Source organism: Anolis carolinensis, chromosome 5 (genome assembly GCF_035594765.1).
Source record: "Anolis carolinensis isolate JA03-04 chromosome 5, rAnoCar3.1.pri, whole genome shotgun sequence".
In the NCBI taxonomy this organism is placed as follows: domain Eukaryota; kingdom Metazoa; phylum Chordata; class Lepidosauria; order Squamata; family Dactyloidae; genus Anolis; species Anolis carolinensis.
Window position 1 is genome coordinate 35,284,044 of NC_085845.1, and position 12,269 is coordinate 35,296,312.

At 41.1% G+C, this 12,269-nt stretch overlaps 1 protein-coding gene across 3 annotated transcripts in view; it reads left to right on the top strand.

Moving 5' to 3' along the window:
• afg2a (AFG2 AAA ATPase homolog A) overlaps nucleotides 1–12,269 on the top strand; it is a 185,204-nt gene that overhangs the window by 2,537 nt on the left and 170,398 nt on the right. For all 3 annotated transcript variants that reach the window (XM_062983626.1, XM_008112052.3, XM_062983625.1), the window contains 4 exons: nucleotides 50–207; nucleotides 2,108–2,166; nucleotides 8,454–9,089; nucleotides 11,898–12,027. In XM_062983626.1, the coding sequence (XP_062839696.1) occupies nucleotides 50–207; nucleotides 2,108–2,166; nucleotides 8,454–9,089; nucleotides 11,898–12,027 (983 nt within the window). The remainder of the gene's footprint in view (nucleotides 1–49; nucleotides 208–2,107; nucleotides 2,167–8,453; nucleotides 9,090–11,897; nucleotides 12,028–12,269) is intronic.

A 12,269-nucleotide genomic window follows, 5' to 3' on the forward strand; every position in this document is an offset into this window, starting at 1 on the left:
GGATTTAACATTTGTTATTTGTCAGTTATAAATGTTCATCTGGTCCTAGGTCTGTACCGCGTGGCCAGTTCCAGGGTTTTTCAGTGGGAGAATTGGTTTAAGTGAAATCACACAGAAGAATCTGAAAGTGGTGCCCGGAGATGCCATCATGGTTCAGCCTGTGACTGGTGCGTTGCTGCAAGCAGAGGAAATAATTGTAAAACGCAGGTATGTTGATATTCTTATTTTTGTGCATCATCACCTATGATCAGGGTTCAGACCGTTTATCACCAGAAAATCCTATAACATCCACACAAGTTTTTATTTTATTTTATGGACCATCACTTTGAACTGCATCATCATCATTATGCCAGTTTTGGATGCAAGTAGGCTTATAGCAGTTAAAAGTTCACAGCATGCAAAAGTCTAAAAGCTGATAAACTACTGCAAACTTGAAACCAGTTAACAACATAACCCATTAAACAATAACAACTAAAAGTTTTTAGGACATTAAACAAGACCTATTTCCCGTAAACCCTAGATACTATATGTCATTTTATAAGGGCAAAACGTATCCCATTGGAAGTTATTTTTCACAGTGTGGCAGAAGAAACTGTCTGGTCTGAAATCCCTTCCATACAGCCGAAAAAAATCCCACATTTACTGCTTTCAACTGGAATATAGGGCAATGTGGACTCAGAAAAACCAGTTCAAAACAGATATTGTGAGATTTTCTGCCTTCTGGGGATTATATGGCTGTGTGGAAGGGCCCTAAAGCATAGCAGACTCAATAGAACAGCTGAAATAATGAGAGTATATGTGCCCTGTCACATTATATAATTATAGCACCGTGATTCCACTTTAAATGCCATGCTTCTGTGCATTAGAATTTGGGATTTACAGTTTAGAGAAGTGCATTTAAAATTTTCAGTCAGAGAGTTATACAGTAAAGTCTTGCTTATCCAACATAAACTGGCCGGCAGAACATTGGATAAGCAAAAATGTTGGATAATAAGGAGGGATTAAGGAAAGGCCTATTAAACATCAAATTATGTTATGATTTTACAAATTAAGCAACAAAACATGTTTTATAACAAAATGACAGAAGAAGCAGTTCAATAAACGGTAAGTTATGTAGTAATAAGTGTTTACGAATTTATTACCAAATTATCACAATGTATCGAAAACATTGACTATAAAAACATTGACTACTAAAAGGCAGACTGCATTGGATAATACAGAGCGTTGGAGAAGCGAAGGTTGGATAAGCGAGACTCTACTGTATGTATATTGTTAGGAAGTGTTTATTGGTACTGAATCACATTAAATAATTGGTTGGTTTAAAATTTACCTTGTTTATGTTCAGATCTGTTAAGATAGTTCTTAATAGGCCCCTTCCACACAGCTGTATAAAATCCACATCAAACTGGATTATATGGCACTATGAACTCAAGGCCCTTTCATACAGCCGTATCACCTAGAATATCAAGGCAGAAAATCCCACAATATTTGCTTTGAACTGTGTTATCTGAGTCCACACTGCCATATATCCCAGTTCAAAACAGAAAATGTGGGATTTTATTCAGCTGTGTGGAAGGGGCTTCAGATAACCCAATTTAAAGCAGATAGTATGGATTATCTGCCTTAATATTCTGGGTTATATGGCTGTGTGGAAAGGCTCATATTCTTTAAAAGCAAATGATGTCAAACATACTAGAAGTTACTAAATTTGGAGCACCCTCTGCTGGCCACAATTTAATCTTCACAAATTAATTTGTAATCCAAACAGTTGGTAGAAGGGAGGCATGGACTTGCAAAAGATGTGTTGGAATGGGAGTTTTATCCTAAGACTATCTAGGTTTTGGACTCTTTTCTTGCAGTGCTACATTATTGACTCCATTAAACATAGCCATGCAATGCAAAGTATATCCTAAATATGTTTAAACTCAGCATTTGCTACATTCTATCAAAGGGAAAACAGTAGGTTATACTGTATGTAAACATTTAAAGTTTATCCGATTCTTCTTGAAATAAAAATAGAATGGTTAATGCTGCCATGAGTTCATACAAATGTTTTATGTGAACATTATAGTTCCATGTATTAGTCTGATTTTCTCAACTTTTGCAGAGCTAAGGATGGCTGTCTTAACGCAGATGAGTTCTCCGCTAGTCTTCTGCGTAATCTAGGTATGGAATTTTACTTACTTGTTTCTTTGTTATCCAAGTGCTCCAAATTTCCTCCCATTCACAAAAAAGGGAGGGAAAGAATTTGGATTCAGTGGTATGTAGTGTGCTCTGTTCTCTGTTTAGACTTACACATGTTGGCCTCTCCCTTACATTTTTCAGCTTGTGTAGGTAAGGGATGAGATTCCAGAGCTCTTCTCAAAGTCAGCATGCTGACTGCGGTTTATATTGAAGTTTCACAAGAAGATGAGATTTAAAACTTTATAACTGAACAATGGTAAATTTGTATACTTCTAATTATTTTATTTTATATTGGCAAAGTTATGAAATGATATTAAAGATGGGTAGCCAAATTCTTAAAAAGGACAGTTTCCAGATCTACAAGTAATAACAAGAACAACAATAAACAACAGTAATATATTACTCCAGCCTGCTAAATATAAGAAGGCTGGAGTAATATATTACTGTTGTTATTATTGTTGTTATTTTTGTAGATCTGGAAACTGTCTAAATATAAGCTACAATATAAGCTGATCCCAGAAGGGCAGTTGGTTCTCGCAGAAGCAGAGGCAGCAGGAGGACATTTTTGCTCCCTGGCTTCAGGTAGGATTTGGCTAAGATTTGGCTAAGATTTTAAACTGAGTGTGGGCTTGGCTCCGGTGGTCAAACTCTAACTGTTGTGTGACTGTTGTGTTGAAAGAGAGCCAGGTACTTAAGTTGATTGACAGCAGGCATTGTCCCCTGTTAATTGAGTTTCTGGGAAAGCTTTATTTGCCAGGCACCTTTACTAACTATCCTTTGCAGTACATACAGGAAACAAAGCAACATAAACAAATACACAAAGAGGTGGTTTGTTGCAGTTTGCACATAAAGTGCGTGCATATTACTTAACTGTACAAAGATCCCACTTGGCCACCACACTCACCAAAGAGATGCAACAAAAGCAAAACATTCCCATCACATGCACCAGCTGTGGCATGTTCCGCTTTTTCACACAAAAACTAGACAACTACATCTGCTCCAAATGCAAACAGATGGCTCTGATGGAGCAGAGGATCCAACAGCTCGAGCACCGTATTAAGACCCTTAAGGACATTCAGGCACTCGAGCTCTTCTTGGAAACTGCACAACACGCTGCTGTAGATCAGCAGCCTGCATCACACCAACACCACCAAGACCATGATTAGGAACCTTATGGGGAGATCAACTCAGAGGTAGACAACCCTCAGGCTTGGAAGGAGGTCACCCATTGAAGGAGACGCAGGACCAGGCAGCCTCCGCAGAACTCCTCTGCTCAGCTGCATTTACACAACAGATTTGAAATTCTTACATCATTAACATACAATCAGGAAACACATCTTGTGGAGGACCACAGTTTCTTAGATACCACTCAGTGGACCACCCTGGATCAATGCGCAGGGGATAGCCCTGACGGGGACAGTGCATCACCACAGTCACACTTATGTAATCATGCAAATGCTCCATCCCCAATCATAGACCAGGAGCAACAGGAACATCCTTGGGAGAGTAATGGGCTCTCGGATGTATCTCAATGGATTGTCATTGATGAATGCACTGGGGATGTTGAGGAGGAGGACAACACTTTACACCTACATGATTCACTTCAACAGGAACACTCTTCAGGGGACATACACACTGTCTTGCACAAAAGGGACCCTGTCAATCCTCAAAGGAAACAGGTCTTGGTAGTAGGTGACTCCCTCCTCAGAGGAACGGAAGCCATCATTTCCAGACCGGATGGGATGGCTCGAGAAACATGCTGCCTCCCGGGGGCAAAAATACACCATATCACTCAGAGGCTCAGCAGGCTCCTAAAGCCCCATCACCCTCCCCACCTTATGTTGATTCATGTAGGTACCAATGACACCGCTAGGCATACTTTTCAAAAGATCACAAATGATTTTCGAGCTCTGGGAACAAAGCTAAAACTGTATAATGTACATGTGATCTTTCATCCCTCCTCCCTGTTGTAGGACACAGCTCTACAAGGGCCGGAAAAATAGTACAGGTCAATAACTGGCTCAGAAAATGGTGTCAAGAGGAGCATTTTGGCTTCCTTGACCATGGTCTACTCTTCCAAGAGGATGGACTACTGGCAAGCGATGGGGTGCATCTCACACAAGTAGGAAAACATCTTTTTGCACACAGACTCACAAACCTCATCAGGCGCACTTTAAACTAGATCCACTGGGGGAGGGGAACAACAGCCTGGCGAACACTATATTACCCACGACCACAGGGAACCGCCGAAAGGCTAAACGGAGGGCTGCACAAACACCGCAAGGACAAAGTACAGAGAGCAGAATAATCCCAAATAAACAGTTCGAGGGGAGGTCACAGGGGCTTACATGTCTTTACACTAATGCTCAGAGCATGGGAAATAAGCAAGACGAACTCCAACTCCTAGCACAGCACCACACATACGATGTCATAGGCATCACTGAAACCTGGTGGGATGACTCCCATCACTGGAATTTAACCATTGAGGGCTATAACCTCTTTCACAGAAATAGAACAAAGGGGAGAGGAGGGGGAGTAGTTTTATATGTCAAAAACAGTTACGTTGCAGAAGAAATGCAAGACTGTAATCCGGGAAACCAGCTTGAAAGCATCTGGATAAGAATCAAGGGAACCGGGACTCAAAAAGATCTTGTCGTGGGTGTCTACTACAGACCTCCGAGTCAGGATGAAGGACTTGATGAAGCCTTCTGTCAACAGCTGACCAAACAGGCACAAAGAAGAGATATAGTAGTCATGGGCGATTTCAATTATCCCGATATCTGCTGGAAAACAAACTCAGCCAAGAGTACAAAGTCCAACAAATTCCTCACTTGCCTTGCAGATAATTTTATGGTCCAGAAGGTAGAAGAGGCAACAAGGGGATCAGCAACTCTTGATCTAATCTTAACAAATGTGGAAGACCTGATCAATACAGTTGAAGTGGTTGGATCCTTAGGGGCAAGTGACCATGTACTCCTGCAGTTTGCAATACAAAGGAATGCTGAAACTAAGACAAGTCAAACACGCATTCTGGACTTTAAGAGAGCTGACTTCCAAAAAATGAAGGAATTACTGAGCGGCATTCCATGGACGCCGATATTAAAAAACAAGGGAGTTAAGGATGGATGGGAGTTTTTCAAAAGTGAAATACTCAAGGCGCAAATGCAAACAGTGCCAACAAAGAAGAAAAATAAGACAAGTGCAAAGAAGCCAGAATGGATGTCCAAAGAACTTCTAGCTGAGCTAAAGCTCAAAAGTGACATGCACAAGAAGTGGAAAAGGGGAGAAATCACCAAAGAAGAATTCAAACGTATAGCCAACACCTGTAGGGAAAAGGTTCGCAAGGCTAAAGCGCAAAATGAGCTCAGGCTTGCCAGGGACATAAAAAACAACAAAAAAGGCTTTTTTGCTTACGTTGGTAGAAAAAGGAAGAAAAAGGAGGCGATAGGGCCATTGCAAGGAGAAGATGGGGTGATGGCGACAGGGGACAGGGAAAAGGCAGAACTACTTAATGCCTTCTTTGCCTCGGTCTTCTCAGAAAAAGAAAGCCATCTTCAACCTCAGCAACACGGAATGGACGAAGGATTGGGGGAAATCCAACCCCAAATAGGGAAACAAGTTGTCCAGGAACACTTGGCCTCTCTAAACGAATTCAAGTCCCCAGGGCCAGATCAGCTACACCCAAGAGTACTGAAGGAACTAGCGGAAGTTATTTCAGAACCACTGGCAATTATCTTCGAGAGTTCTTGGAGAACGGGAGAAGTCCCAGCAGATTGGAGGAGGGCGAATGTGGTCCCTATCTTCAAGAAGGGAAAAAAGAACGACCCAAACAATTACCGTCCGGTCAGCCTCACATCAATACCAGGCAAAATTCTGGAAAAGATCATTAAGGAAGTGGTCTGTGAACACTTAGAAACAAATGCGGTCATTGCTAATAGTCAACACGGATTTACCAAAAACAAGTCATGCCAGACTAATCTGATCTCTTTTTTCGATAGAGTTACGAGTTGGGTCGATACAGGGAATGCTGTGGATGTAGCCTACCTGGATTTCAGTAAGGCCTTCGACAAAGTCCCCCACGACCTTCTGGCAAACAAACTAGTAAAATGTGGGCTAGACAAAACTACGGTTAGGTGGATCTGTAATTGGCTAAGCGAACGAACCCAAAGGGTGCTCACCAATGCGTCGTCTTCATCATGGAAAGAAGTGACAAGTGGAGTGCCGCAGGGCTCCGTCCTGGGCCCGGTTCTGTTCAACATCTTTATTAACGACTTAGACGAAGGGTTAGAAGGCACGATCATCAAGTTTGCAGACGACACAAAACTAGGAGGGATAGCTAACACTCCAGAAGACAGGAGCAGAATTCAAAACGATCTTGACAGACTAGAGAGATGGGCCAAAACTAACAAAATGAAGTTCAACAGGGACAAATGCAAGATACTTCACTTCGGCAGAAAAAATGGAAATCAAAGATACAGAATGGGGGACGCCTGGCTTGACAGCAGTGTGTGCGAAAAAGACCTTGGAGTCCTCGTGGACAACAAGTTAAACATGAGCCAACAATGTGATGCGGCTGCTAAAAATGCCAATGGGATTCTGGCCTGCATCAATAGGGGAATAGCGTCTAGATCCAGGGAAGTCATGCTCCCCCTCTATTCTGCCTTGGTCAGACCACACCTGGAATACTGTGTCCAATTTTGGGCACCACAGTTGAAGGGAGATGTTGACAAGCTGGAAAGCGTCCAGAGGAGGGCGACTAAAATGATTAAGGGTCTGGAGAACAAGCCCTATGAGGAGCGGCTTAAAGAGCTGGGCATGTTTAGCCTGCAGAAGAGAAGGCTGAGAGGAGACATGATAGCCATGTACAAATATGTGAAGGGAAGTCATAGGGAAGAGGGAGCAAGCTTGTTTTCTGCTGCCCTGCAGACTAGGACACGGAACAATGGCTTCAAACTACAGGAAAGGAGATTCCACCTGAACATCAGGAAGAACTTCCTCACTGTGAGGGCTGTTCGACAGTGGAACTCTCTCCCCGGGGCCGTGTTGGAGGCTCCTTCCTTGGAGGCTTTTAAGCAGAGGCTGGATGGCCATCTGTCGGGGGTGCTTTGAATGCGATTTCCTGCTTCTTAGCAGGGGGTTGGACTAGATGGCCCATGTGGTCTCTTCCAACTCTACTATTCTATGATTCTATGATTCTATGATTCTACAGTGGCTTTCCTGTCTTACTGGATTCTGGCAAAACAATGTCAGACAACTGCATTTATATGCTGGACTGGAAGTGGGTTTTTAGATTCGGCTGGGGGTCTTGTGGGTTTAGCGGAATCCAAAATATGTATCTTTTTATTTATTTACAGTATTTATATTCTGCCCTTCTCACCCCAAAGAGGACTCGGGGTAACTCACAATGCACACATACACGGCAAACATTCAATGCCGTTTTAGACATACAAGATAGATAGACAGATAGAGATATTTAGACATTTTCCAACTTTGGCACCTGGAGGTTATGCTTGATTCTGGCCACAGGGGGTACTGTCACTCCATCTGCCGTGACTACGAGCCCTTTTGATCGTAACATTTCCCTCCTTGTTTTTTGATCGCTGGCATTTTTATGGTGTCGTAAAATACCTCCCCGCTAAAGTGATGCCTAATTTCTCTACTCACAGCTCAGCTGTTTTCGAACTGCTTAGGTGGACAGTAAGCTAGGCTAACTGTCAGGTGCTTAATCTGACTCGGGCTTCGAACTTTACACCTTCTGATCTCCAGTGATCTATTGCTGTTGGCGATTAACCAGTTGTGCTATAATTTCTTTGAGATCGTGGTTTGGGTTTATACCTTGCCAACCACTTTCTCAAAGAAACAGCAGATTTGGTTAAAAGGTACCAACTGCTGGAAACAGCAGTTATTGTACTTATCTAAATTTATTATACATGAGACAATCCTATTTATAAAACAAAATTTATGTCTCTTTGTGCTTTTGAGTTGCTTGGAGCATTGTGTTTACTAATGTTTCACTTTAAGCCATTCAACATGGGTTTAATGCATCTTTCCCCAAATTGGTGTCCTTGTGTTGTGTTGGACCAGCTTCCAGAAAACACCAATAGCATTACTGGCTTGAGCTGGAGGTGGATTTGAAGAGTTACAATTCAATCGATCTGTATGGTACCAATATTGGTACCATATTGGCAGATTGTCTTATTAATGTTTTAATCAGGACTCCTTGAACAGTTCTATCAATTGCAATAATGTTTCTTATTTTTTTATTATAGATGGTAAAGTTGTTTTACCAGGAAATATCCTACGAATCACTTTTTATGGCAGGTCTTGTGACTTGATAGTTACAGAAGTGAAAGGAACAGATGGCGTTCTGCTGAAAATGCCAGACAGCTCCTTTTCTAAGCCTACAGAGGAATCATCACTGGAGAATTTTGATACCAGTGATTTTGACTTATCTGCGCAGCTTGGCAAACTCCTCATTGAGGACAGTCAAGGAGGGACATCCACCAGTACTCCATGTAAAGAGGCAGATCACAGCATACCAGTTAATGCTTTCAATGATGCCCTTGGATGTGGTGAACTGAGTTTTGGCTCAACAGAAAAGAGTTCATTTGGTGATGGTGCTCCAACGTCCATTTCACACTGTGAAGTTAGTGATAAAAGCTTTGGAAGTGAAGAAGTACTACAGAATGATAAAAGAGGAGCACCTTTGACATCTCAGACATTTTACTTCATCTCATCGAGGACTAAGATCAGATTCACTGAACCTCGAAGCAAAGTAACAGAAGAATGCAACCTTGAACCAAAAGTTACTTACGATTCAATAGGTGGACTCAGTGACCAGCTGAAAAGTATAAGAGAAATTATTGAACTTCCTCTGAAGCAACCTGATCTGTTTAGGCGTTATGGTACGATGCATATGAAGTTAATCTGTGAGTTACTGTCATTCATGAAATAGTATAAAGTCCAGTTAAAGTATATTTATTTTAGGCCCTATTACATGTAATTTGTTTTCTGCATGTGGTTTTACCTGCCTCTCTCTCATTTGTGGGTTGGATTCACACAAAATGATAAGCCAAGATTATGGAGACTTTTACAGGTCAGGATTTTTTAAACCAGGAACCAAACCTGGCATGCAGTTCTGGCTTGCTACAAAATTCCTGGTTTGGACAACATCGACACAGAAAAAAAAACATTTTCTAGTTTGTTTAGCTGGTTATTCAAGTAGGAAGAGTCAAGTAAGGTACAGTAAGCTCAGAGTTCATTATTGTAGTTCGTAAATGTGTCTGTTGTCAAGCATTCACAGTGACAGACAAATCTGTCCTTAATCATGCAAAGTAGTCATTTTCTGAATTAAGAATGTGTTTCACTTTGTGGATAAATTAAAAAAATTATAAAATGTTTCAATACCTTAACGATTTTGGGTCATAGGTTGGATCTACACTGCCATGTAATGCTGTTTGGAATGGCATTATATAATCAGTATAGACTTATATGGAGCCGCCGATGGCGCAGCGGGTGAAAGTGCTGCGCTGTTGAACTTGCTGACTGAAAAATCTAGAGTTTGAATCCAGGTAGTGAGGTGAGCTTCTGCTGTTAGTCCCAGCTTCTGCCAACCTGGCTGTTTGAAAACATGCAAATGTGAGTAGATCAATAGGCATGCTCCGGCAGGAAGGTAACGGTGCTCCATGCAGTCATGCTGGCCACATGAACTTGGAGACATCTACGAACAACACCGGCTCTTTGGCTTAGAAATGAAGATGAGCACTAACCCCCAGAGTCGGACACGACTGGACTTATTGTCAGGGGAAACCTTTACCTTTACCGTATAGACTTATATAATGCAGTCCAATGCAGTTAAACTGCAGTATGTGGGTCTGCACTGACCATATTATGCAGACTCAAACTGCATTATATAGCAGTGTAGATTAAGTGTACTTTTAATACATTATTGAAGACAGCGTTACCAACATTGTTTTTGGTCTTTTAACTATTATGCTAACTATTTTAATAGTTTAATTATTGTATTTCTGTTCTGTATACAGGCAGCTAGCCCCCTATTTTCAGCACTTTGCCCTGAAACATAATATGAAATTGGATCAGGCTTTGCATGAACCAAGGAGAGTTACTATAACAGTATTGCATATCCCCCCAAATTATGCGAAAGGCTGGGTGATTCTGTATAGCCAAAACTGCCTGTCCTTTCTCTCCGTTAAATCTCCCTTCTATTCTCTGGTTATGATCCAGGCCTTTGCTGAAAGCCCCCAGCAGAGGATGCTGTGGGGAAGAAAGCCCATGCAAATTGTGAAGGAAGCAAAGCCATGTGTGTGATTCGCAGACATTTTTTTACATTGTGATTTGCTTTTCAGGATTCCATCAATTAGAAGGTGATGCAATCTAAGGAAAGCTAATCATTTTAATCTGTTTGATTAAAACAGAAACAGATCTTCATGTGCTTATTGATGATTTTTTTTAACTCTTTAATTACTTAAAAATGATTATCCTATTTTGTCCAAAGAGCAATGTGGCTAACACAGGCATGGGCAAACTTTGGCCCTCCAGGTGTTTTGGACTTCAATTCCCACAATTCCTAACAGCCAGGCTAATCATTAATATAATGCCCGAAACTTGTTGGGTTGTTTTACAAAACAGGATAAAGCCATTTTAAAAACTAAAATGCATCCATCAGTAAGCTTTTGAAAACCTCTTTTTTTGTTTGTGGATCTTAATGCACAATTTCTAGTAGCAATCTGTTAAATTTCAAACCTATAATTCAAATATAGGTTTGATAATTTTGTTGTGAAATCAGTGTTACACTTTGAAGTGCTGTCATCTGGCTGGGTTGTTTTGAAAATATCTAACATTAGCACCATAGTCAAGAATCAGGTTGGGTCAAACAGAAAATATGTCCCAGTAATGGTGCAAAGGATTACAGCTATATACCGGTAGTGTAATTCTGTGAATACTTATTCAGATTAAAAACCCATTGAACATTGAAAAGTCACTTCGACCTTTGTTTATAATAGCACCCTTGAAGTTCCTAATCTGGTAATTAGAAGTACTATAATTCCAGATCTCGTAATTGGAAGTATTCCAAATCTGATAATCAGAGCTGCTCATAAATAATGTGTGAAAATAATACAGATCTTTTTAACAATAAACAAAAATAGTAATTGTAATATTATAAGTAAACCATATTATTTGAAATGGATTTAATAAAAAGCATTGTTGTGGTGGCACATCTTTGGAAATATTATGGATTTGGACATTGCCCAGCAGATGCCCAGATGTTTTGATGTTTTTGCCATCCTTGTGGAAGGTTTCTCTCATGTCCCCGCATGGAGCTGGAGCTGATAGACGGAGCTCATCTGTGCTCTCCCCGGGTTGGATTCGAACCGGCAACCTTCAGGTCAGCAACCCAACCTTCAAGTCATCAGTCCTGTCGGCACAAGGTTTTAACCCACTGCACCATTGGGGGCTCTGATTTGGAATATGTCTTCATATTACAGAAAATACTTGCAAGATCGAATCACCTTCAGTTCAGTACATAGTGTTTATTAAGGTCATTTAAATTATCCTTACAGTGATAGTTGCGACATCTTGATCACCTTGTTAGTTGTAGAAGCCGTGTTCATCCACGAAAAGTTTCTCCTGTATACAAAAAGTTGTTGTTGTTGTGAATGTTTGATTCTGACTTTGTACCTGGCTTTCCGAAGGAATCCCGCCTCCAAGGGGGGTGCTGCTCTATGGCCCTCCAGGAACAGGGAAGACGCTGATCGCCAGAGCGGTTGCCAATGAGGTGGGAGCTCATGTCACCACGATTAATGGTCCAGAAATAATAAGCAAGTAAGTAAGTAAGCCTGCTCCATTTATTTCAGCTGGGCAATGAGCAATTTTGTCTCCTGGCTGAAAATTGGTCACTTACATTTGTAAACAGAAGTGAAGGAATGATTGATGAGCTGTTTATATGAGAGAGTTTGCACAATCATTAAGTAATCAAGGATGTGTGCCCATGTGGAGAATTGCATGGATAAGATGCCAGTAACCTTGTAAACAGTCAGGGGTTTATTGCTGAATAATTTTTTTTT